Raw genomic sequence first — 24,755 nt, 5'->3', positions numbered from 1 at the left:
TTCATCCTGTTCGTCATGTACATACGTTCGGGTTTTGCTTCTCCTCTCGTTTTTGCTTTGCGTTCTTTGTACTTGCTTTTCCGGGTGGCGGCATGGGATTTGAGATAAAGAAGAAGGAAAAGAAGAACGTCAGAGATAAAGATTCCAACCTCCATACACTGTTCTCCGTTTGCTGTGATTTCCCTCCTCGCGTCCCATTTTTGTTCTACCCTATACTCCGTATTTTCGGTTTCGGTTGACCCTAATTTCCGTACAGAACACGATTCATGGGCCTACTGGGATAATGGAATTGCATAAAAATATTTAGAAGGGAAATAGAAATTAGAAGGGACTTTCCAAGCGATTGTAAACTGGTTATTCATAGACAATCGTCTATCATCAACTTCATCCTAGTGCACATTCTTTCCGTCCTAAGGGAGAACATGATGGACAAGAACATCATACATGTATCCGGGTATTACTGTTCTTTTCATTCAACTGGCATTAACCCTTGTAAAACAATGTGATGTCGTTGCATAACAAAGGAAAAAAAGTCTTTTCTCTACAGGTCGTTGTCCTCCTCATCCGGCAGCGGCTGTTGAGCGGCCTGGTTCAGCTCGTCCTGGTACTTGGCCATGACCTCGGGGTCGACCTGGACCTCCGGAGGAGCCAGGGCCGGAGCAGCGACGAATTCCTAAAATTCAGTCAGCACGAGCTCGCGGATATCGTAGACATTGAAAGTGGAAGACATACCAAAGTCGGGTTGCCGACCAACTTGCGAGCGAGCCACAGGAAAGGCTTCTCGAAGTTGTAGTTCGACTTGGCCGAGATATCATAGTACTGCAGGTTCTTCTTGCGGTGGAAGGTGATGGTCTTAGCCTTGACCTTGCGCTCCTTGACGTCGACCTTGTTGCCGCACAGGACGATCGGGATGTTCTCGCAGACGCGAACCAGATCACCTAAACTCCGTCAACCTTCACTATCAGACAAAACTAGATATAGGAGTACGTACGGTGCCAGTTGGGAACGTTCTTGTAGGTGATACGCGATGTCACATCGAACATAATGATACCGCATTGGCCGTTGATGTAGTATCCATCACGGAGACCGCCAAACTTCTCCTGACCGGCAGTATCCCAGACATCAAACTGAATCGGGCCAAGGTTCTGATCCAAACCGTCAGTATTCCACCCTCAACTTGATTTGTCCAGGGCCGCTACGTACGGTGGTGAAACCGAGCGGGTGAACTTCCACACCCAACGTGGCAATGTACTTCTTCTCGAACTCGCCAGTCAGGTGGCGCTTGACGAAGGTGGTCTGTTTCGGACATCGCACAGTCAATAACGGTCCCTCCAAAGATGATAATGATGATGGCACCGCGCTGCAACGAAAAAGGGATAGAACAACGCCGATCGAGCGATCGATCAAAAAACCGGGCGGGGCTGAGCGACGGAGGGCGTAATAAGCGGGAAGTCGCAACGGAAGGCTCCAAATCGACGAAATATCGATCGCGATGCGAGGCGTCAAGGTGCTCCGAACAAGCAAATGCTCCAACTCACCTTTCCAGTACCGCCGTCACCGACGAGGACCAGCTTGAAGGTCGGTGGGGCCTGCTGAGCCATGTTGACCAAGTGACGTGATAAGGAAAAAGAAAAGGACGATAGAAAATGAATATGAAAGTCGCGTCGCTACACTACGAGCCGCTTCGATGATGATGAAGGACGGCGGATCGGAAGCGTCGCAGGAAGAAAATCGCGGACGCAGGGGTTGGTAAGAGGAAGTTTTGCTCCTCTCGGTGATGGAATTTTCGCGGACAACAAAACGAGCGGCGGCCGGTGATCACGTGACCTGCCTATTTGCCCCTCTCCACCCCTCCCAACTTTCATACAATTTTCTTTCTGAAGCGCAATCAGCATGCATACAACGCGTCATTGCCTAGTGAGCGGTAAAATTGCAACAGCTCAATGATTGTCTAACTGTGACTTTTATGTTCTACACAGACTGCCCAGAATGGTTCTCGAGTCAATGGCTTCTTTCAATCAGCCACCAATATGACGCTAATTTCGGTAGACAGGGTCGCGTGGGCTTATCAGCCTTTTTCGAGTCAAGAGAATGATAGATCACGAATCCATACACATTCTGGCATTGGTATCGTAGCACGTTACAAGTAGAGTTATCATAACACATGGAAGAATGCAGTCACAGCGGAACTAAGTGGCAGCCCAAGAGACCCCGACCTCCCCAGTCGCGTCGTGGAGTAAGAATGAGACTGATATCACGAGTTCCTTCTCCGTCTTCGCTTTTGCGTGTCACCTTTACTACCAGAGGACGCTAGATTTTCTGTTAGTTATTGAAATGACGCGATCTAAAGCAAGCGGTGTCCATACCCCCTCGTTTTGCTGAACAACCTCCCCAACCTTTCTCAGTCGTTCGTGATTCACCCAGTTGACACTACCGAAAGTCCGGACGATGTCTCCAGCTTTCAAGCCAGCTTCAGCGGCTGGGCTACCGTCTGCAACACTGTTAACCCTTGCAAACGGAGTCTCTACTGGCGGCCGGGACTCGGTGGCACTCAGCGGAATATCTGATGATGTCGTCGAGGCAGCACCGCTTTCCCGAAGAGATGCGAAGTGCTCATGGAGCTTTGTCTCGAGGTGCTTCATCACCTCTTTGTGGTCATTTCGAAGATGGATGATGCGGACCCGTGTATAACGAACTAGATCGAACGGTCAGAACAAATCTAGCCAAGTGAGGAAGGCGTAGAGAGGCGCGTACTCTGTGCTACGTCAATGTCGTTGCGAGGGAAGCCGTCGGGCGTAGTCAAAGGCGTCTCCATGGTGACCCCATGCTGTCAGAGAACATAGTCAGTATGTCACGGAATGCATCTTAGCTAGAGGCAAAACGTTGTTACCGAAGTCAGGACACTGCTGTAGGCCCGCAGCTCGGCTTCGATCCGGTCTTTCTCATTCATGAGCTCGAACAACCCGAGCTTCGACAGGTCTGGGAAACCGCTCCTTGCGGTTGTCGGCCCCGAAGGGACCGTCGGGGCGTGAACATCTCTATTATCCATAGGTAGTCCCATAGCATGAAAAGCTAAGATGTAAAGAAATCATGGTGAGTCGCGGAGCTCTTGAGTCGCCGAGGCGGCGCCGCGGCCCGGATTTCCAATTTCCTCTTTTGTCATGGGGCCCATAGGATGACATGCATGCAGCTGCCTACAGCTCTGTTCCTACCCTAGTATTGCGCTCAAGCCAATCAATTTCTTGCTCTTCCAATAACATTCTTCAGAATAAGACCAGCAACCTAGCACGATCTTTTTTTCGACAGATCCGCTTGGGGTATTATGCCAGAATGCCGCCATCGGCTGGAACCTTTCAGAAAAACGCGAAGACTGTCCTGTCGCGGTCCGTGCCGCAACCAACCCGGTAGGATGCAGTGTACGACTTTGCCAGACAGATCAGATTAGCAATCTGAGCGCAGTTCTTCACTTAACTGCATCTTCTATGTTCGATGGAAGCATTTCCGCCCTTCTTGGCTCACTGTAGTCGATAGGATGGGACCAGAAGTCGACCGGATGAACTGCTTGACAGAACTCAGCTCATATTCGCCGACATGGCTGTTTCTCGATATAGGACTGGAGGTCTAGGCTCATGCCAGCGGATGTTGGCAAGAGAACGACATTATAGCGGACCATTTTGCTTTGTACTGGCTTGAACCACCATATACCATTGTTGGCCAGCTGTTTAAGACTTCTCTATGCCCTCTATCATTTAGATTCTGGACTTTGAAGGGCCCTGCTTGATGGAGCAACCGCGCTCTTTCCCTTCTTGCACCATCAGTCACACTTTCCATGCCCATCCTTTCCTTGAGATCCCCTTGTTTCTCTATCAAAATGTTAGCTCGATGACTGACACTGTCGGTCGTCATGGAGGGCGACACCACCGTCAGGGACGCCAAACGTGGTCATGACGACGTCACGGATTATCTTTTGGATCTGAATCCAGACATCTTCATCCAGGATACGTTTGCTCCTGCTGCCTCGGATACGGGGGCAAGCCATCCCTTCAAGAAATGGGTCGACAGCTTTCGTTCAAGGAAGCGTGTGCGTCCAATTCCTTCGGCGTGGGTTGATGGCTGGCCGGACGAGGTCCCGGACACGGCTGCCTCGTCCCCTCCAAGTGAACATCAGTGGGACCGGTCGTCGGCGAGTAGTTCGTCGATTCTGGGGACAATGAAGACGGCGAGTCTCAGCATGGTCTCCTCGAACGTGACGCGGTCCCAGGCCAACACTATCAGTAGTCATCAGAGCGTCTCTTTTGGCAGTGCGAAGCCCAACTCCGACCTGCGAAAGTCCATCGACAGCGTCGGCGTAAGCAGGTCTCTCTCATTGGAAAATGCTACTCGCACGCGAGCGATCCGACGCCGTCACCTCCTACATGAGATCTATGCCTCGGAGTCCAACTATGTTCATGGTCTACAGACACTTATCAAAGTGAGTAAATGATAGAGCCCGAGCGGGTGGATGATGGCCAACAATTCGCAGCTACTTTCGACGTATCTCACCACAAGACCGGCGATTCTTCGAGACTTGGAAGCAATTTACAGTTTGCATGAGTCTTTCCGACGACGACTACGTGTTGTTAGCCCTCTATCCACCGAGCCGCCAATCATGACTCTATCTCCTGTCGAGATGCCTCGGCTGAGGATAAAATTTCAAGCCTCTCATGGTACATCTTTGCGGACCCGAAACCTGAAGGCGTTGATAGATTCTAGACTTCGGAGGACCGCCGCTGATCCGTCCGAAGCACTGAGAGTAGCCAAAGAAATCGAGAGTCTGGTACGTTTTGTATCCTGAATGGCTGTGGCCATCTGACCGTACGTAGTCCGACGGATTTGGAGCCTACGAGGGTTTCTGCAGTAGATACCATTTGCTCGAGGGTGACTTGGGTCTCTTGCGGAAGGCACTACCTGCAGATGGCTTCTGGGCTGAAGGTATTGAGGCCTTAGCAAAGTCCGTAGACTCAGCCCAGAACAGAAAACACGATAACAAGAAGTCCATGACAGTTGACGATTTGATAATGAAAGTATGGCTCGCTCATACTCTGCACTTCACAGGACGCCGTTCTTACTTGACTGTAGCCAGTGCAGCGAGTGTGCAAGTACCCGCTTCTCCTCGCGGAAATGCTCAAAAATGTACCCGCAGGGGACTGTCCGTCAACCCATAATGAGCTGATACAGATTCTGGAAAAAGCACGTCAGATGGTCAGGCGGGTCGACACGGCCACAGGCAACCCAGCGCTCAAGAATCGTATCCACAGAACCATGTTACTAAAGGAGCGACTTGACTACAATGGACAGGTAAAGAATTCCACGAGACAAAGTTACAGTGACTGACTTTTCCGATTCAGACGATTCTCTACGATGTCTATCAACAATTGGGCCCGTTGAGTGTTTGTGGCGTCCTCCACGTTGCCTACAAGACTCCCGACCGCATCACAGGAGAGTATTTGGTGTGCACCTTGTTTCCTGGCTACATGGTCCTTGCGCGGCCAGGCTCAGAGAGTCGTAAGCTTGTCGTGGTAGCGTCACTCTATGTGCCGGACATGACTGTCGACATTGTGTCCAACGGCAAAGGTACGAATGATCCTTAACGGCACGAAATCGGAAACTAATGCGATACAGGGCTTATTTGCTACGATGTGCCGTATTCTTGGAAAGTCATTTTCCAAAATGAAGACCATCGTTACGAGCTTATTCTTAGTGCCTCGTCCGCATCGGAAGAACGATGCTGGAAGACAGAGCTACTTAAGACTTCGGCCATGTCACAAGCAGAGTTACCCACTATATCATTAGAGCCTCGAGAGTTTGCTTTCTGTTTCCTCCCTTTGGTTTCGTTGGATGCTATTGACAGCCGGGCGGCGATTCTCGCACGGCGGACGTCGGTTCGGTCCCTTTCTACTAATAACCCCAAACGTCAGCCAGAACATGTTGTCATCAAAAGGACGTATAACCCGTTGTATGACGATGAGGTGCGATCCCGCCAAGAAGCCGGCATTGTACGGACTCGATCAGCTGTTCGCGAGCATGCTCCCGTTATCCTGTCACCGCTGCGACAGGACCGGGTTCGATTAGAACGCAACATAGCTGACATCTTCAGCCGCGAAATTCTCCCGTTCCCTGGAATGGTAATGGGACGCGGAGACTATCTGCGGTCTCAGTCTCTGATGCGGGGCGTCCCCTTTCGGACGCCGTTCAGCAGTCGCCGCTCCGCGTCAGTTAGCAAGATCACAATCAGTTCCAGTGACGAGAGCTGCGACGGCCAAGATGGTGGACATGGGACGGAAGAAGCCACCAGTCCGCGGAGCCATGAAAGCGGATCACCGATCCAACCAGTTTCCTCGAGAAGGTACCGACATGCAAGAGCAGCATCGGATTGCTCAAGACACAGTGCCGCCACTTCTGAATGCAAAGTCAAATCCAAACCGTCTAAAAGGTGGCTATCTCCGCTGTCCATCCTCAGTCTGTTTGGACTGAGCCGTGACCATGCGGAGTGAGAATGAAGCTGCCGAGCTTCCAAATGGTTCGACTAGTGTCCATCTGGCAACCGGGCAATGATGTATTATGGAGCAAGGGGAGCCGATGAAGATGGGCGAATATTACCCAGTACTGTGGTCTGCGGGGTGCTAGAATATGATTAGATGCAGTATTTTTAGCCAGGAGAACGAATAGAAGCATTCGATATGATGCTACATGCCTTATTCAGCAGAGGTACTTTTCCAAAATCGAATGCATCCCCTCTCCAGTTGGTTTTTCTTGCTGACCTGTTCTTGGACAAGGTGGAGCTCCGAAGTAGAACCCTACGATGACGTCACACACCTTGAGCGACTGTCCCGCTGGCCTCCAGCATATAACCCAACCATGCGCCGATACTATTCGAGGTATTCTGTTGACTTGAGATTCATATCCGCATAACGCTCTTCATTGACCCGTCTTCTCAGTTACCAAACACTGATTCGTATCCCTCTCAACCAACCGAGCAAAACGTTCCATTCATAATGCCGCGCGCCAACGATCACGCCACGAAGATGGTGTACCGCGGAAACGCGGACGACTTTGTCATTTTCGTGAACGACATCGCGTCTGTACACAACTGGCGCCGAAACCGATCGATTCCTTTGGCCGAAGTTGTGAGTGGATGGAAGGTGTTTGTGACGCACAAGTAAGTCCATATCTGCTGATGCTCTGTTCTATTCCAATCAAAACGGATCATGCTGACTGTTGGCTTGCAGGCACGGTGCGCAGGGGGTTCTTGACGGCGCAAGCAAGGGCATGCTAGAGAGCGAGTTTGGAACATCGAGGGATGAGGATGTTGTGACGCAGATTCTAGAGAGGGGGGAGTTGCAGCCATTCACGGTATGATTGGAATCCTTCGTACACTCTCCCCTGCTTTTTTGCCCTTTGATGTCGCGCCGTTCTTCCCCGTCTTGAAGCATCACACGATGTTTGTTAGATCCAGCTGATCGATGATAGGCCGCCGAACGTCAAGGCGACACCAATGTCGTCAACGCAGGTGCCGGCCGTTGAACGGATTCTGGTGTCCGAATTAGTGTGATAGGAGGATAATGTCTGTTTCCCGAGTCAGGCTAGCAGCCAGAGAATTATTGTATTTAGTAGTGTCATAAAGTCAGTCGACATGGGTTCAATCAGAGGACGCTTGACTGGCTTCTTTTCGTTCCTTTCTCCTCTGAACAACCCATTTCCCGAGTTCTGCCCAGACAGCTTCCTTCTCACTCATAGTCATCCCCGCCGCAAGCCCGCTAGTCGTTGTAGCGACGAAGACCCGAGCCCCTTTCCAATCCGGCGTCACCCCCAAATTATACTTCTCATCCTGCCACCCGTAGTGAAACTCATCCTTGCCAATCGCTTTCCCATTATGCTTGACCCTCCACACCGCCTCCCAGATACTCTTTCCCACCAAGGCGACCGCCTCGGGCCGCTGCCGCGCAATCTTCTCCTCCAGAATTGGCACCCCTTCGTCCATCTCCCGCTTGCTCAGCATACTCGCATCCCGCGTCGGCCGCGACACGATGTTCGTATTGCCAACGGAGTACAGCTCCGGCAGCTTGTACGTGTCACTGGGCGGGTGCCGGATGTCGGTGATCCCGGACGAGTGCAGCAGCTTCCAGAAGAGATTTGATGGGTGTGCGTAGGCATACCCCGTCGCGCCGGTCATGAGGCCCGGGTTGACCCCGACGAAGAGGAGAATGAGGTTAGGAGGGATCGAGTCGCGGAGGAGGTTTGGCGGATTTCTCGGTTCCGTGTGACGGGAGCCGCGCTTGCGTTTGCGGGAGGCTGTGCTACTGTCGTGGGCGATGGATGGGGATGGGGACAGCGAGGACAATGGGGTAGCGGGAGCCACTGCTTCTGGAATTGAGGATGAAGATGTAGGTGTCGAGGACGACGATGATGAGTCGGATTGCGCGGCCGCGGCCGCGGCGGTGATGGAGCGCGTTAGTGGCCTTCGTCGAGCAATGGTATCTGAGGATGCGACTTGTTTCGCCGGGCTTGCGTGCCTGAATCGGGATAACTGCTCGCGAAACGCGCGTGCTTTGTCTGCGGTGATGCTGGGCACTTCGTCGTCCGGGTTGGGTGTGGCTTCAGATTCTTCCTGCTCGTGCAGAACCTCGACATCATCCCGCTTTTCCTCGGATTGTAGAATCTCTGAGGCAGCCATGACGAACGTTAGATCGGGGTTTGAACGCTCATTAGATACTCAGGAGCGCTGTTGTATGGTACTTTGCAATTGATGAGGAGGCGGAAGCCTAAAAGCTTCGGCTTTCAGGAACGGGGAACCAAACCCTAACCCTAGAGCTAGAGACAGCATGGAATTACAACTACGACTCTTCTACAACCAAAACATAATACTCATCAAGTCATTGCATTCATTAGAAAAGACATATGTACACGTTAGACCTTCTGTGCTGGACTTGATGTGTTCTTTTTCGGTAGTGTCCATGGTGTCGCGCAGACGACCTGTGACAACGTTAGTAAAAAGAACTTTCATCCACCCAAAGCCAACGCGCTCACCTCGCCTTCACTGTACGCCCAGAAATATGCAGCCATGCCAATGAGATAGTAAATCGCGACATCGCCCGACTGGTACATGAGCGCACACAGCAAGGCACCCAGCGGATACACTAGCAGCCGGAGCACAATGCTGCGATGTGGCGGCGTGCCGGCGATGAACTTCAACGGCCACTCCCATGCCAGCACCAGGAGCCCAAAGATGAGGTTCAGGATCTGCAGCACGGGGATTGGTTTGACGGCGACGTCGAGGCTGGTCGTGATGAAGTCCCAGAAGACCTTGGGCCAGAAGAAGCCCTCAATCGCAGCGCCGACCTGCCCTACATTTCACCAATCCTGTCAGTGGATCTCGAATCGTTATGAGGTCGCGATGGGGGAAAAAGACGTACATCCCGCGGCAGAGAGCATGAGAAGTCGTGCCCAGTGATTTTTGATAAGGCGACCCATGTTGGAGACCAGCTCAGAGGGCGAAAAAATACTCAAGAAAAACGACCGCAAAGAACGAATCTCCCTTCGACCAGCGAAGAGATCGGCAAACAGAAGCGAAAGAGGCACACCACTGGTTTGCGCTTGACAAACACCGTCCGGAAGGTGTTTATAGATCCTGATCGACCAGATCAGGGCCCGTGTGGAGTGATGGTCGTTTCCAAAACAGCCGTCGCTTTTCGGGTGTCCGCTTTTGCTCCAGTTTTCTCCAGTGTGGTCCGAGACGGCAAGACCAAGTCCAGTTTTGTCAGGACATTATGTTCGGATGTTCAACATTCGAGTTGTGTATCCGAGCATAAAGGGGGTTCGTATATTCGTAACTTCGTGAGGGGGAATCCAGCCAAAGCATAGCTCTACAGCTAATGTATGTGATGCATCCGGATCGAATCCCGGTTCACATGCCAGGAGCGTGCAGATTAGAGAAGACCAGTAACCGGCGGTGACGATAAGAGCATGCATGACTCCCCTCTCCCAATCCGTATTTTTGGAAACGATCCCTCTCGTGCATATCTGCAGTGTTCCCCCTCAGTGGTTCGAGGCGTTGTTAAGCTGCAACGAATAATGTTGCAAATTGAGTCTGGGTGCTGCCACACTTGGCCCGTGCGGAGGTGACGGATCAGCTTTAGATGCAGCAGACTGTGCGGGAACATGCGTTAGCGTCTTGACTCTTCACGCTTTTCGTCAATCATCATGCAACGGATGGCCTAATGACATCTTCTGCAGATGCTCGACCCGACCAGCATATGGCCCTTTCGTCAGGATATCATGCCATACCTTATGAAAGTGTTTGACAATGCGTGGCATCTTTCAGTCAGTTCAAGCAATCTACTTCCTATTCTACGATGGCTGGTCTTACTTTTCCGTGCTAGCATATTGTAAAAAGGACTGAAATCCTGCCGAATCGCGGTCTCGGCGAGCGCGTGCTCCTCGTGGCAGATTGGCTGCCTTTTGCTGCCTGAGGCCGCTAGCGCATCGCCTAGTAATTTATGAGCCAATCGGGAATCCCTGCTTTCAACCCCCCCTGCTTAGCGCTCCAGCATCCCTGCGGCCCGGCCCTTTTGCGCAGCATGATTTGTTCATGCCTTTTTCCAAAACTCCGATCCGCTCCCACTTCGCCAGGAGTTGCATGAAGAGAGATGCAAGGAGTGACAAATCAGAAACACGGAGCTGCTTCAAAAGCGAGGAACGTAGGGTGTAAGAATAGCATCAACCATTGCGATTGGCCCTAGTTTCTATGGTCCACGAGGGCTCAATGCAAGTCGTGTTCGGGCTGGATACCTCGTTCATGCAAAGGGACTCTCGCAGTCACGGGCCAAGAACCCTAAAGGACACTGTGCACAGCCATCATTCAGACCGACGAGGCTCGGCGGCTCCATTGAAGTGCCGTTAGAAGCGAACTTTAGCGAACAGTGAGAGCATTGGGGAGGAAGATTGTTGGCTTGGAGGAAACAAGTGCCGACAATCATCGTCTGATCTGGAGACCATCACACGGGCTCCAGGCAAAACAGAGTTGGACTAGAAGAAATGTCATGGAAAGTTGCATGCGGCAGAGAAGTGCTGCTCTGACTCTTTACTGCCCTTCTTCTCCTCGTGGTTGTCTGACGCACCGTTCCTCATCTTCAGCCTCGGAAGCTCTGCTACGTCGACTGTCAGATCTCGCGAACACCAAACCCACAGCATAAAATACCTTCCCGAATCGAGACCTTCCGTCAAACAAACACACGCGACGGCTCCATTCTGTCAGCGGGACCAGATTTCCATATTCATCGATCTGGGGACTTCCGTCGTCTCAACCATCGACGCCGCCGTCGATCGTATTGACGTTTTCCGTTCCTAGTACTCCGTATACCTCGCAACAGCCGAATACGGTACCGAATATCGCAACAAGCAAACAAGCGTAACCCGTTTCCAGCATCATGGGTCTCCGTCTAGAAAATTCGTAGCGATCGGCAGCTTGAGATTTCGGCATTCAGGGGGTCCCATTTCTCCCACCATCCGACGAACACGCGAAACTCAGGCGATCGAGGATCGGGTGGTGGGCGGAGCACTCGGGAGTCGGGGGAGAGTTAAGATTCAAGGCTATCGAGGACTTTGACAACTCGAACGCCTTACTTTCTCTTCTTCGCCGTTCCCTGGATTTGCCGCTCGTTTTTTCAGTTCTCTTCTGCAGATCGCTGGTCGATCGCTTTTTTTCAACATGGCCGCCATAGATTGGAGGTCGTTGTTTGCTCCCAGTAAACTTGTTTTTTACACTTGGTTTTGGGGCGCGCATATTGCACTCTTTATTGTCGGGTGGTACGTAGGGCCGCATCAGGCAAATTCGAATGAGAGTTGACAATCGTCGACAGGATTTCGCAGGTCAAAAATGAGAAACTTGCTGGCCTCAACCTCCTGCAGTATTCCGTCTGGATTTCCCGCGGAGCCGGGCTGGTCTTGAGCTTCGATGGCGCCCTGATCCTCTTACCGATGTGTCGAAACCTGCTGCGCTTCATCCGACCAAAGATTAGATGGTTGCCTCTGGATGAGTCGATATGGTTCCATCGCCAGGTCGCATATGCTACGCTCATCTTCACAATCATCCATACTGCAGGCCACTATGTCAAGTAAGTCGATCTGTCCGCTGAGCGCTACTTTCGGTCATACTCACAATCAAACCTAGCTTCTATAACGTGGAGAAATTGCAGCTTCGACCAGAGACGGCGATCCAGATCCACTACACTCAGGCTGGTGGTGTCACGGGCCATGTCATGCTCCTGTGCATGTTTTTGATGTACACCACCGCTCATGCGCGGATTCGGCAGCAGTCGTTCGAGACATTTTGGTACACGCATCACCTGTTTATTCCGTTCATGCTGGGTCTTTTCACACACGCCACGGGATGTTTCGTGCGAGACACCGCGGAACCGTTCTCCCCATTCGCCGGTGACAACTTTTGGAAGCATTGCATTGGGTATCAGGGTTGGCGATGGGAGCTGTGGGGTGGTGGGATCTACATGTTCGAACGTCTCTACCGGGAAATCCGCGCGCGACGGGAGACAAAGATTACCAAGGTCATTCGGCATCCGTACGATGTGATTGAAATCCAGTTCCGGAAGCCCAGCATGAAATACAAGGCCGGCCAGTGGCTGTTCTTGCAGGTCCCCGAGGTATCGAACACGCAGTGGCACCCGTTCACCATCACCTCCTGCCCGTTCGACCCATACATTAGCGTGCACGTGCGGCAAGTGGGCGACTTCACGAAGGCACTGGGTAACGCTCTCGGCTGCGGTCCCGCGCAAGCCAAGGATCTGGAAGGGCTCGACCCCATGGGCATGTACGAGATCGCGACACAAGTCGGACAAAAGATGCCTGAGCTGCGGATTGATGGCCCTTACGGTGCTCCCGCGGAGGACGTCTTCGACAACGAAATCGCGGTGCTGATCGGTACGGGTATTGGCGTGACTCCCTGGGCATCAATCCTGAAGAATATCTGGCACCTGCGCGCTGGCCCCAACCCGCCGAAGCGGCTACGCCGAGTCGAGTTCATCTGGGTCTGCAAGGATACTCATTCCTTCGAGTGGTTCCAGGCACTGCTCGCGTCGCTCGAGCAGCAATCCACCGCCGCGGCCGGAGGTGGGGAGGAGTTCCTTCGCATCCATACCTACCTCACCCAGCGTCTCGACCAGGACACCGCCGCCAACATCTACCTCAACTCCGTTGGCACGGACGTCGACCCGCTCACGGAACTCAGGAGCCGCACCAACTTTGGTCGCCCGAACTTCAAGCGTCTCTTCATGGCCATGCGGGATGGGCTTCTGGATCAGTCGTATCTCGCGGGGTTGGAGAGCAATGTCACCACAGAGGTGGGTGTCTACTTCTGTGGGCCAAATGCCGCAGCTAGAGATATCAAGCGGGCTACAAAGGAGGTGTCTACCCATGAGGTCAAGTTCAAGTTTTGGAAGGAACATTTCTAAGGGAGAAGCCATTCCTTTCAATCATGTTTATGTACATAGGTATGAGCTACGTAACAGCGTGAATCTATTCTCGTGGCCGGCAAGAATATGTGCATATCCACAAATCAGATACCCTCTAATCATGCATTTCGTTATCACTATCTGCATCATGTGGCAGCTCGATTGGATGTTTCCCTCTCAGCGCCATTTTCGGATCCAAGTGTTGATCTTGCTGCTCCTTCCGGATCGCGAATATCTCCGCCTCGTCCAGCATCTTCTCATCAAGCTCAACATGGAGCCGCAGCTCCTTGTCAATGAATACATGGTACAGCCTCCGTAGATCCCAGAAGTTCATCCTCTTACTCCTATCGTCCGTAGCAGTCTGCTGCTGCTGTTGGAAGTAACGGAAGGCGAGGAGCAAGATATCCTTGGACCACGGACAGAGGCGTACGGCGCGATAGAAGACGTCCTTTGCTTGGTGCTCTTTTGTTGTGCTGCTAGGGTTGGAGAGGGCATGTAGGATGTACAGCTTCCAGATCGCCAGCGATGAGGATGCTGATGACGAGTTGGCGACGATGGCGGGAGTTCGATCGGTGCCGGCAGAACCGATGGCGCGTTCAAAGGCTGCGCGTACGGAGTGCTGAGTGGCGCCTGCGTGCACAGGACGGTGCAGTTCGTGCATGATCGCAAATAAATGCGACGTGACGGGCGTAGGAGCGCCTTTCTTGTTGGCATGCGGCGATGAGCTGTTATGTGGAGCGAAGACCCTGTCGCGTAGCGTGTCCCGTACACGATCATCGATGCGGAACCGCGCCTCATTCCAGGCGAAGAGCGAGAGGAACATGGTATTGTGTGGATAAAGTGTGATGCTCTCCCCGAGCAACTCGCGGATGTGCGCTGGACGGTGCATGCGTCGCTCTTGTACGTGGTAATGGATCACCCGACTGCGGGCTTGATGGAGGAGTTCCAGAGCGAAACCAGCGGCCGGCCGCATTGTAACACTCGACGATAGTCGCTCCGCAGCGCGAGTAAAAACCTGCACGGCCCCAGTCAGGTCGAAGGAGTGGGCTAGATAGTGGAGGAGAGCGAGGCAGCCGGTCCATGATATGAATGCTTCGTGATCGCGGGCGGTTAGTGCATGCTCAGCTTGATCGGACAGGAACTAGAGTTCATTAGCACTCTTTTCTTTCTCATACTGATGGAGGCGATGATGAATTAACATACCCTCTGGCTCTTGAGAAGTTCCGTCGGATTGACGGTGACGTCCTTGGATGCTTCCTCGAGAGATTTGAGGTCCACGGTATAGGCCGAGATTGCCAACAATAACCGCAGTGCAGCGACCTGACGCCTTTCGCCCAGTAACTCCCAAACCCATGTCCACAGGAGCAATCCATAATCAAGCTTCTGCAGATCTGATATTTCCGAAGCCATTGACAGCGTTGTGGCCCAAACATGCGCCGCCGCGGCGGTGTTCCCTGTTCGGCACTCCATCAACGCATAGGCATTGTAAAGCCTAAGACTTGATGATCTCTTCTTCAACAGCGATTTTGCGAATTTCTTCGCTTCTGGGCCCCGGATGGCGAATTCAACGGCAAGGACGTACTCTGCAAAGCTATCGTCTTTCCGCACATCGACAAGAAGTCGCAAGCAGCGGAGGACCCAATCCACGTCCAAGGGAGAATGATCGTGCGACACCAGGGCGGTCCACGTCGCCAATGCCGAGAACCACTTATTACTCGCAAACAATGCATCAACATTGTTAAGAATGTTCTGCATTGGAGTGAAATTGAAGGGATTGAAGTCCTCAGTCCGCCGAGATAAGAGATCTATGAGCATCGAATCTGGTAGATCAGCGAGTTCATTCCGAACGAAGGGATCTCCGCGGCCGAAATCTGGGGACGCCAGTGCCGCTACTGGTGGCAGGTGGCAGAAGCACAAAAAACTGTCCACGAGCACATCGACTGACTCCCAGTTCAAAAAGTAGGGGAGGAGGTCTTCAAAGTCCGAGGACAAGACTACACGGTACGGGTCATCATCTTCTACCTCATCAACTGACCGGGCAGGAAGACGAGCTCTGCGACCTCTAGAAACCTCAATCTCCATCCATGTTTCGAATAACGCTTGAGGCGTTATTCGTGTGTGGTCAGAGGAGGATCTTTTGGCATCAAGGTGAGTGCTGCTTTTGTTTTGCCAGCCTTTGGCTGCAGGCTCTCCGATGCGAGCAGCCTCCGAGTCCCAAAATTCAACAAACGCGGAGATGACAGTCTCCGGGGATGTTTGTTTAAGCCCTTCCGGACGGAAAAGAGTGAACTCGAGAATGGCCTGCCACAGCCCAACCGCCAGCTCCGTGAACCCGGCTTCGCGCATGAACAGAGTCATGCGAAGGAAAAGGTACATGTGAATCGACTCCTTTTCCCTGTTGCCGACGCTTGACGCATTGAGTCTCATGCAGTCGACAAAGACCTGCCTGCAGTGACGGAACGTAAAATCAAGAAATTCCGTTTGTCTGTAGTCGAGATATTTCACCCATAACTGAATCAGGCCAGGATTGTCCCGTAGAATCGCATGCCAAGTGTCCGCCAGTTTCTTGCTGTCCCACAGCTTCGCCCCCTCCGCCATATAACCTAAGAGTAAGCGATCTTTTTCTGCCCGGAAATCATTTTTGAGAGCCTTCTCGTAGAGTGAGAGCTTGATATCCGCGAGGCTCCTTTGCTCCGCGCCTGTCAGCTGATGTAGGTCGCGAGGTCCGGCAATCAGCGTATCTTGAAAATTGATAAGGTCTATCCAAGCATTGATGTCTTGAGGGTTGTTCTGCGTGCGACGCGTAAGTTCGGCATTTCGTTGTCTGAGATCGCAATCCCAACTGACGAATGCGCGATCCTCATCGCTTTCATCGCCCGGTGCGACTTCCAAATCGCTGGGAATGTCCTGCTCCGGCTTTGCCTTTCCGTGGATTGACCGGTAACCGTACTTTTCGGCCTCCGAATCGGATTCGTAGTGCGGCGAGAATTCACCAAGCAGCCGTCTGCGCTTACGACTGCCGTTGGACTCCAGCGGAATAAAGTCCTTGTCGGCATCATTATCATCAGCCTGCGTGACAGCATCCTGACGTATTCGAAAAATGCGATTTCCTTTCGTCTCTGTCTGCGAAAGAAGGCTTCTTGTGTTGTGTCTCGTCGCATCGCCTCGCCATGTGTCCGTTCTGACCAACACGGAGCCCTCATCTTTGTAGTCACGGTCGATCCGATAATTCGCGGGTAGTCCTAAAACGCGTCCATTGCCAAAGCGCCGATACGCGGGGATGTTATATCGGTGTATCGTGCCATATATGAGATTGTACTCGTCGCCTTTGCGGTCGATCACAAACAGATCCGATTCCTCCTCCGGTCTTGACGACGCGTCCTTTGAATCCCCGCGATGCTTTTTCAGCTCACGATCCTTCTCGTGACGCTCGCGCGAACGGCGATCATGCGATCGGTGCTCTCTTGACCGGGATCTGCGGCGATGACGGTGCCTGGAGCTCTCACGTCGGTGGTCATCTCGATGCTTGTGCCTGTCTCGGTGGCGGTCCGAGTCGCGTTCCTGCTCAGCGCGTGTGGCTACAAGTTCAGGCCTAAAACTGGAAAATTTCGGGATCGGCTTCGATCCTTGCATTGAGGAAGCACCGCGCCGAGGCAGATGTCCTGGACTCTGCCTCTTGCTAACTCCACACTGTTGACCGTTGACATCAAGCTCCTCGGCCAGCTTCGGCGGGCTCCGAGAGCTCTGATTGGTGGGTCACGGAAAAACGTCGGCCCGGAGATTTTTTTCTTTATCAGACCCAGGTCAAAATCACCGAGAGGATCTAAGTAGAGACACGCTCCTCGTCGGGCTTCATCTGCAGGAAATTCACTTGAAATGGACCGTCGGCAGTGATTGGAAAATAAATTCGCCATGGCGACGTCCCTCGCTGCGCAGTTGTCGCAGATTGCGGCAACTTCAATCGACCCGCTCAATCTCAAAAAGCAACGCATTGCGCACTCGCAGTCTCTGATTTTCGAGAGCAAAGTCGCCAGCTCGCAAGATTTTGATACGATATACCAAATATGCTACGAGGGATTTCAGGAGTTGTGTCGCCTAGATGCGCGCTTCATGCAATTCGAGCGCACTCTCTTCAGTCCGCACAGCAAGACGGAGGATCGACGGCAGATGACGCCCGCGCAAAATAAGGAGCTTGATGTGGTTCTGGAATCGTTTCTGGCTCTGGTCGGCGCGAGGTTGTTGCTCAGTCCTGCTATCAAAGCACTGGACTGGCTTGTGAGGCGTTTTCGGTAAATTCAACACTGTCGTTCCCCTTTGGGCTCATGCTAACATTTCCTAGCGTTCATGAATTCAACACAGACTCGCTTATTCTGACATTTCTTCCCTACCATTCGGCCCCGATTTTCCTCAATTTGTTGACCATTCTACCGGAAGACTTGACGCCGACCTTCAAAGTCCTCTACCCATATAAGCGTAGTCGCATCAATCCGCCTCGAGAAGCCCTGGTGAAGAGCGCCGCCAAAAACCAAGCCTTTGCTGCCGCGCTGAATCGACACGTTCTTGAGGTTTCCAACCTTCAGGCTCAGCATCATGGACTTCTGGCATTCTGGGCCGGCATCATGACGGAGGCTGTGTCGGAGATGCTGGATTCGGCGCGCTCAGGCCGTCTTCACATCGAAAAGCAAAACCATGAAGATATACTGCTGCGGTTCTTGCCGGTCCTGAATGATGGCCTGGCTATGAAGAAGGTCACTGAGTTGGTCGTTGGCTGCTACATGATCACGGTGGTCTTCGCGACCAAAGCCGCCCTCAGCGAGACAGCGCTCGACTCGCTAATGGAGGCTGTGGTTGGGTCTTGGACACAAGATACGCTCAACTCGGGCATAGTTTGCTTGTCAGTGCTGGCTCAGCAAAAGGAATCACCAACTCTCCCAAGGAAAGTCGTTCGTTCTGTCCTGAAGCTGGAGAATCTGGTCGATTTGTTGATCGACCTTAGTGCTCAACACAAAATCACCGGACTCGTTTTGGGACTGATTGCTGGTTGTATTTCTGAGATGCAAAATCAACATGCGCTTCCCGGAACCGATTTCGTCTCCAGTGTCTTTCAGAGAGGGCTCTTGGATGATGATGGAACACGACGTGCCATTTCCCTTATTCTTCAAACCACTGCCGAAGTGGCCCAAAATGGCCAGATGACCGTGGACTTCCAGGGCCAGGTCTCCGAGCTCATCCAATTGCTGAATTCTTCCGACAAGCTCCGCCGTCTTCTGAAGAAGGCCACATCAGACTCTGGTGTTGACATCGCCAGTTTGGAGCAAAGCTTGGAGACGGTGATCGATCGGCAGCCCGTGCTCCCACCTTCAGAAGATGTTGAGATGGGCGACGTGGCTGATCAGCAGGAGTCCGATCCATTCCCTGAAATTCTCGACGGGTTGGCGAAGGAGCCTTTGTATCACTCATCCTTCCTCGCCGAACGGGAACCGACACTATTGGACCGCCTTGTGCAAGCTCTCTCACTTGCAGCAGATTCGCCCGAGCGATTAGAGAGTTTCACAAATCTCCTAGCTCTCGGAAAAGCCCGTCTCGCGGACGAACCGCAATTTTTGTCGTTCTTTGCTCGGGTCTCCACCGGTCCCTATCCGTTGCGTACACGCGTAGCTGCGTTGAAGGTGATGTCCACCGCTCTGAATGATGCCACGCCAGTCCTTGATCTTCAAGGGCTGTTGCCATACATCATCGCCGCACTTACAGACATTTCCACGACGATCCGAAGGGAAGCCGGTAATCTCATCGCCACAGTGGTGCAGTTGCAGCGCAAGGCAAAGAAGGTCGAAGATCCCACAGTTTGGGCGAAGGACACGCTGTACGGATCGGGGTCAGCGTCTCTCCACTTGCTATCGGCGCGTGATGTGCAAAAGGTCATCGACCGCGTTCTACGGCCTAACCTCGAAGGATGCGTATTGGATGCAGGCCATGTTGGAGCCTCGATCGAGCGCGCTCTGAAGAGCAAGTCAGACTCTAGCGAGGACACTAACTCTGGCGAGCTAAAGAAGTCGTTGCGGCAGGCTTTCTACTCATTTCTCTGCTCGCATATTATACAGACTCCCTGCTTCGGTGTCAAGCTGCGGCTGCTGAAGATCATCAACTCTATTGACAAGATTGGTTCGACCGTTCGGACAACCGAGCTTGCTCCACTGTTGGAGACGTGGCGGACGTTTTCGGACGCTGAAGTAGCAAGCATCTGCGAGAAGGAGCAGCTGGTGCAACAAGAACTTGACCAGGAAGTTCTCACCATCGTCAGCCACAAAGACAAGGAAGCTGAGAATGTCGTCCTCTCTGTTATCGAAAAGGACGCGGATACCCTCCGATCCGGTTTTGTGTTTGCTGCTTTCACCCGTCTGGGCCAGATTTGGCGTCGACTGAGCGAAGAGCGGCAGATAGCGGCGGCGAAGCGAATGCTTGATATTGCATTCCATGCTCCCCCGACAGTGGAGATCAACGCCAAGGAGACTCTGCGCAACGTTAAACTTCCGGAGGCTGCGCTGGTTGACTTCATAGATAGGATCCCCGCCTCTATCTCCAAGCTCGACGGACAATCGCCGTCTCCCAAACGCAGACGCACAGATGATGGATCGGCTACCAGCGCGACTGCTCAAGAGGAGCTTGATCAGACAATAGATCAGATCACTTTTATTCTTGAGCTTGTAGATGCTTCGTCGCCAGATGAGCACCCGGCTATTGTTCCCAGTTTGTTCCAAGCTCTTGACGCCATCTACCATTTCAAATCCCGAATCCAGTCCGGAATGGGATATCTGCTCAGTCTCGCGCTCGGTAGTCTCCTGGCCGTGGTTAATCGCTCCAAGGGCTCTGCAAAGCCACTGTTCGATACATCTGTCGTCCGAGCAGATCTCGTTGTCGACTGCGTTCGCACGACAGATAGTCCTCAAGTACAGAATACTGCTCTGTTGCTGGTCGCTGCCCTGGCTGTGATCGCTCCAGAAATGGTTTTGCATAGCGTTATGCCAATCTTCACCTTCATGGGATCTAGCGTTCTCAGAAAGGATGATGACTACTCGGTCATGGTCATCGATCAGACAATCGACCAAGTGGTGCCGGCTCTCGTCCAGTCGCTGCGGAACCAGAAACGGGACATCGTTGCTGGCACCTCGGAGCTGCTGTTGAGCTTCACTGCCGCCTTTGATCACATCCCGTCGCATCGTCGCCAGCGGTTGTTCGAGGCGCTGGTCACTAAGTTGGGTGCCCAAGACTTTTTGTTCGCCGTTTTGGCGATGCTCGCCAATCGACACGGGCTGGATAAGAATGTGTCATCGCTGATGATACAACTCGTGTCGAGCCTCAGCTCGGATGTGCAGCTTATTGTGAGTGCCATTGTTATTGGTTTCTTGGGGGCAAAATACTGATTACTCTTTTAGACATACAAGAAATATCTGGACCTTGTCCGTGACTGCTTGCAGCCAAGACCAGGTATTTCGCAAATCTTGCTTGGTGTCGGCAACGAGACCGCCCCGCCCAAGGACAAGATGGTCGAAACGCTCCTGCGATCACTGGCGTACGTGGTGAAACGCTCTTCACTTGCAGCGAAGATGGCGGCTCTCCAGGAGTCGGATGATCAGGATACCATCGCAACAATCAGGACGCTCTTCTCGATGATCCTGCAGCAGGTTCTCTCACTCGGAGAGAGCGTTCGCGATGTGAAGAATTTGAACAATGCATCAGGCGAAGTCCTGGGATCCATCCTCGGGGTGTTGTCGACTATCGATTTTGTTGATACCGTGGAGGTGCTGCTCAAGCGACAGGATCCCGATCTCGAGCGCAGAGTTCTGCGCCTTCTTGAGAATCGGCTGGGCGAGAATCCTGACAATGATCGCGCCTCCCAACACCGAGTGTTGGAATTTACCTCGACATTGGTTGAGATTATCCGGTCTTCGGATGATATCTTGCTGAAACATGCGGCTGTTGCTTGCGTGGACCGCATCGCGGAGAAATATGGCAAGAAGGACACCGGAAGAGTAGTTGAAGCGGCCCAAGTTATCGCTGGAGATGCTTGTATAGGCCAGTCCGACACAAGAATCCGTGTCATGGGTGTCTTGTGTCTGGCGTCAATGGTGGATGTCCTTGGCGAGGCCATCATTCCTGCTTTGCCAGAGATTCTGCAGCGGTCGCTATCTCTACTGGAAGATAGTATCACGGGTGATGAGACGAACGAAGAGCTGCATAATGCGGTCTACACCCTGCTGTCAGCCCTTCTTGTGCAGATTCCATTCATGCTGTCGAGCAAGAACCTTGACCAGATCCTCCTGCTCAGCGGCAAGTCGGCTGCAGCGGATCTGTCAGACGAAAGTGACGACGCGCGACGTGACGCTCTGAAATTGCTTGCGAAGAAGGTCGACGTCAAGGAGTCGTTCGGCGTCGTCGAGCGCAACTGGCAGGCCGTTGTCGCGCAGGGACCAACAGCCGTGAAGGAGAGCCTCGAGGTTGTCAGCATCGCGATCGAGAAACACCCCAAGTCGGCCACGGTGAAGAACGTCGACATCCTGCGGAAGCTGCTGGTCAAGACGTTCGACCTCCGACGGGAGCAGTCATCCGTGGATGATGAGGAGAGCCGCCTCTTCGACGAGGATGACCTGGACGCCGTCGAGCAGCTGGTCAACGACGTCGCGATCAAGATGATCTACAAACTTAACGACACCATCTTCCGGCCAATGTTCGTGCAGCTCGTCGATTGGGCCACCACTGGACTTGGGAAGAGTGACACGCGCGGCCGTGTCTTGCGTCTCACCTCTTTCTACAAGTTCCTGCAGGTGTTCTTCAGCACTCTCAAGTCGATCGTCACGAGCTACGCGAGCTATATCCTGGACAACGCGGTGGAGGTTCTCAAGCAGGCGAAGCCAAGCAGCAAGGAGTCGAAGAGTCTATGGTTGGCAGCTGTTCAAACTCTTCATGCTGCGTTTGAGAACGACCAGGATGGTACGTTCCCAATCCCTTCCCCCAAGACAAATTTGTTCGGTCGCCTTTCTAACCAATGTGCAGGCTTCTGGCAATCTCCATCGCACCTCAACGCGGTATCCGGACCACTAATCTCTCAACTCGCACGCGCCACAGGCTCGTCCACATCGTCGGCAATCATCAACTACGTGGTGCCAGCCATTGCCGAGCTCGCCGTGGCGACCGACTCGCCCGACAACCACAAGGAAATGAACACGGCCATCATGAAGTACCTGCGTCCGTCAACCTCGACGAACCGCGGTGGTGGAGATAGCCCCTACACGCGGTTGGCAGCGCTGAAGGCCGAACAGGCGCTCACCGAGCGACTCGGCGAGGACTGGCTGGCCTTGCTGCCGGAGATGCTGCCGTACATCAGCGAGCTGATGGAAGACGAGGACGAGACGGTGGAACGCGAAGTGCGGAAGTGGATCAAGGATATCGAGCAAATCTTGGGCGAGAGGTTAGACGACATGCTGACTTAGGATATCTAACTCTTGCATTCGTTTTCTGGGCGTTGGTGTGTTGTACATGTATATGACCTACTATGGAGGGTTTGTTTACACTAGAACTGGGTCGGAAAAAGTTTCCTGACATTGAATGGAATTTTTGATTCATGTTTGTTTTTTTTTTTTTTTTTTTTGGTATCTAAGCATTCAGTTTTCTGGGATGACATGATCTGCAGCATCAACGCCGGCCTTCCATCGATACTTCGCGGCCGGGTGATCGTCCGGCGGACCGGTCTGGCCCTTGACACCGTAGAAGTTCTCCCGGTATGTACCGCCAGGAACGGCATAGTCGTCCCAGAAGAGACCCCGCTTCCGCAGCTCGGGAAGCAGAAGCTCGATGATATCGACAAATGTACCGGGCTTGACAGCATACGCCTGAAGACCCAATGTCAGCTATGACCGAGACCTTCGAGAAGAGTAAAACTTACAAAATTGAATCCATCAACATCTGCCTCCTCTACCCACCGCTCAAGCTCATCGGCAACCTTCTCCGGGGTACCGACGACGGTGGCGCCCAAACCGCCGACAGTAATATGTTCCGCAACGGTATGTTTCGTCCACTTGCCGACATGAGGCGAGGCCTTGCTCCAGCCCTCAACCGCCGAGCGGATAGCATTGCTCTCGACATGGCGCAGTTCCTGATCGTCGCCATAACCAGCCAGATCGATACCCGTCCAGCCACCGAACAGGGCCAAAGCACCCTCGATCGAGCCGTGGCGACGGTAATCTTCGAACTTGGCCTGCGCCTCCTCCTGCGTGCGACCCAACACGGGGCAGAGCATGGCTAGGAACTTGATCTTGCTCGGATCACGGCCGAACTCGTTCTTAGCCAGGGAGCGGATCTCAGCGATGTTCTTCGCCACGACGGAGGGACTATGGCCTGCGACGAAGATTGCTTCGGCGTGTTGCGCGGCGAAGGCCTTCCCAGCCTTGGATGTACCGGCTTGCATGATGAGAGGTGTCCGCTGCGGGCTCGGCTCGCAGATGTGCGGACCGGGCACAGTGTAGTATTTGCCCTTGTGGTTGATCTCCCGCACGCGAGAGGGCTCCGTGTAGACACCTCGTTTGGCATCCCGGACGACGGCGTCGTCTCGCCAGGACGACTCCCAGAGCTTGTATGTTACCTTGACGTATTCCTCGGCGATTGCATAGCGGTTATCGTGTTCTGGTTGCTGCGTGTGGCCGAGGTTGCGGGCGGCCGAATCGAGATAGCCGGTGACAATCTAGAACCAAGGTCAGCGTGTAGTAAAGACATTGATAGTTTTCATAAACTAACATTCCAACCAACCCTGTGTATTCATTAGCCGCATATTCCTCTCAAAAGTGTAGGGATGTCTTACCGTCCCTTCGTCAAATGATCCACTGTCGACAACCTACGCGCCAGATGGTACGGCTGCTCATAGGTCGTAGCAATAGTGACACCGAAGCCGATATTCTTTGTCGCCGCTGCCATTGGGGGCACAATAGCCAAAGGCTCATTGACTGGCCATTGCGCGCCCGAGACGATGGCCGGCTCGAGGTTCTTCGGGCCTTTGTAGACATCGTAGCCGCCGAGGACGTCCGCAATGAAGATGCCATGAAATTTGGCACTCTCCAAGAGCTTAGCTAGCTCGATCCAGTGGTCGACGTCATTGAATTTCCAGGACTCGTCTTCGGGGTGTGTCCAGAGACCGGGGGATTGGTGGCCGCTGCCTGTTTTCACAACACTTAAGCGTCTGCTGCTAGGGGCTTCTTTTTTTTT

General features: G+C 53.0%; 11 protein-coding genes across 11 annotated transcripts in view; 5 read left to right on the top strand and 6 right to left on the bottom strand.

Annotated features, from left to right (window-relative positions):
• Positions 1-92: 92 nt before the first annotated feature.
• On the top strand, positions 93-506 carry VTN49DRAFT_5629 (uncharacterized protein; the record flags this gene model as incomplete). The annotated part of the gene is made up of 2 exons (XM_069413707.1): positions 93-202; positions 365-506. 2 exons carry the CDS (start codon positions 93-95, stop codon positions 504-506), a joined length of 252 nt encoding a protein of 83 aa, XP_069266352.1.
• A 35-nt stretch (positions 507-541) lies between these two features.
• Positions 542-1,601, bottom strand: VTN49DRAFT_5628 (uncharacterized protein; the record flags this gene model as incomplete). Its single annotated transcript, XM_069413706.1, has 5 exons — positions 542-673; positions 733-938; positions 992-1,145; positions 1,204-1,296; positions 1,539-1,601. The coding sequence occupies 5 exons, from the start codon at positions 1,599-1,601 to the stop codon at positions 542-544; spliced, it is 648 nt and encodes a 215-aa protein (XP_069266351.1).
• Positions 1,602-2,178: 577 nt separating this feature from the next.
• VTN49DRAFT_5627 (uncharacterized protein) lies at positions 2,179-3,049 on the bottom strand (the record flags this gene model as incomplete). The annotated part of the gene is made up of 4 exons (XM_069413705.1): positions 2,179-2,310; positions 2,367-2,695; positions 2,755-2,827; positions 2,891-3,049. The coding sequence occupies 4 exons, from the start codon at positions 3,047-3,049 to the stop codon at positions 2,179-2,181; spliced, it is 693 nt and encodes a 230-aa protein (XP_069266350.1).
• Positions 3,050-3,904: 855 nt separating this feature from the next.
• On the top strand, positions 3,905-6,533 carry VTN49DRAFT_5626 (uncharacterized protein; the record flags this gene model as incomplete). The annotated part of the gene is made up of 6 exons (XM_069413704.1): positions 3,905-4,471; positions 4,523-4,816; positions 4,863-5,063; positions 5,119-5,337; positions 5,388-5,613; positions 5,662-6,533. 6 exons carry the CDS (start codon positions 3,905-3,907, stop codon positions 6,531-6,533), a joined length of 2,379 nt encoding a protein of 792 aa, XP_069266349.1.
• Positions 6,534-7,034: 501 nt separating this feature from the next.
• On the top strand, positions 7,035-7,591 carry VTN49DRAFT_5625 (uncharacterized protein; the record flags this gene model as incomplete). The annotated part of the gene is made up of 3 exons (XM_069413703.1): positions 7,035-7,198; positions 7,269-7,392; positions 7,490-7,591. The coding sequence occupies 3 exons, from the start codon at positions 7,035-7,037 to the stop codon at positions 7,589-7,591; spliced, it is 390 nt and encodes a 129-aa protein (XP_069266348.1).
• An 87-nt stretch (positions 7,592-7,678) lies between these two features.
• On the bottom strand, positions 7,679-8,713 carry VTN49DRAFT_5624 (uncharacterized protein; the record flags this gene model as incomplete). The annotated part of the gene is made up of 1 exon (XM_069413702.1): positions 7,679-8,713. The coding sequence occupies one exon, from the start codon at positions 8,711-8,713 to the stop codon at positions 7,679-7,681; it is 1,035 nt and encodes a 344-aa protein (XP_069266347.1).
• Positions 8,714-8,946: 233 nt separating this feature from the next.
• Positions 8,947-9,510, bottom strand: VTN49DRAFT_5623 (uncharacterized protein; the record flags this gene model as incomplete). The annotated part of the gene is made up of 3 exons (XM_069413701.1): positions 8,947-9,012; positions 9,067-9,383; positions 9,453-9,510. The coding sequence occupies 3 exons, from the start codon at positions 9,508-9,510 to the stop codon at positions 8,947-8,949; spliced, it is 441 nt and encodes a 146-aa protein (XP_069266346.1).
• Positions 9,511-11,746: 2,236 nt separating this feature from the next.
• VTN49DRAFT_5622 (uncharacterized protein) lies at positions 11,747-13,502 on the top strand (the record flags this gene model as incomplete). Its single annotated transcript, XM_069413700.1, has 3 exons — positions 11,747-11,844; positions 11,898-12,152; positions 12,209-13,502. The coding sequence occupies 3 exons, from the start codon at positions 11,747-11,749 to the stop codon at positions 13,500-13,502; spliced, it is 1,647 nt and encodes a 548-aa protein (XP_069266345.1).
• Positions 13,503-13,617: 115 nt separating this feature from the next.
• VTN49DRAFT_5621 (uncharacterized protein) lies at positions 13,618-17,135 on the bottom strand (the record flags this gene model as incomplete). The annotated part of the gene is made up of 2 exons (XM_069413699.1): positions 13,618-14,643; positions 14,706-17,135. 2 exons carry the CDS (start codon positions 17,133-17,135, stop codon positions 13,618-13,620), a joined length of 3,456 nt encoding a protein of 1,151 aa, XP_069266344.1.
• Positions 17,136-17,414: 279 nt separating this feature from the next.
• Positions 17,415-22,990, top strand: VTN49DRAFT_5620 (uncharacterized protein; the record flags this gene model as incomplete). The annotated part of the gene is made up of 4 exons (XM_069413698.1): positions 17,415-17,791; positions 17,842-20,881; positions 20,936-22,490; positions 22,554-22,990. The coding sequence occupies 4 exons, from the start codon at positions 17,415-17,417 to the stop codon at positions 22,988-22,990; spliced, it is 5,409 nt and encodes a 1,802-aa protein (XP_069266343.1).
• Positions 22,991-23,161: 171 nt separating this feature from the next.
• VTN49DRAFT_5619 (uncharacterized protein) overlaps positions 23,162-24,755 on the bottom strand; it is a gene marked incomplete at both ends in the record, with an annotated part of 2,680 nt that continues 1,086 nt past the window's right edge. The window contains 4 exons of the mRNA XM_069413696.1: positions 23,162-23,389; positions 23,443-24,237; positions 24,291-24,303; positions 24,355-24,706. Coding sequence (XP_069266342.1) covers positions 23,162-23,389; positions 23,443-24,237; positions 24,291-24,303; positions 24,355-24,706 — 1,388 coding nt within the window. The remainder of the gene's footprint in view (positions 23,390-23,442; positions 24,238-24,290; positions 24,304-24,354; positions 24,707-24,755) is intronic.

The sequence above is a fragment of the Thermomyces lanuginosus genome (assembly GCF_041956635.1).
Source record: "Thermomyces lanuginosus strain ATCC 200065 unplaced genomic scaffold VTN49scaffold_35, whole genome shotgun sequence".
NCBI lineage: Eukaryota > Fungi > Ascomycota > Eurotiomycetes > Eurotiales > Trichocomaceae > Thermomyces > Thermomyces lanuginosus.
Note: the sequence above shows the minus strand (reverse complement) of the source record. Positions and strands in the feature narration are given on the sequence as shown.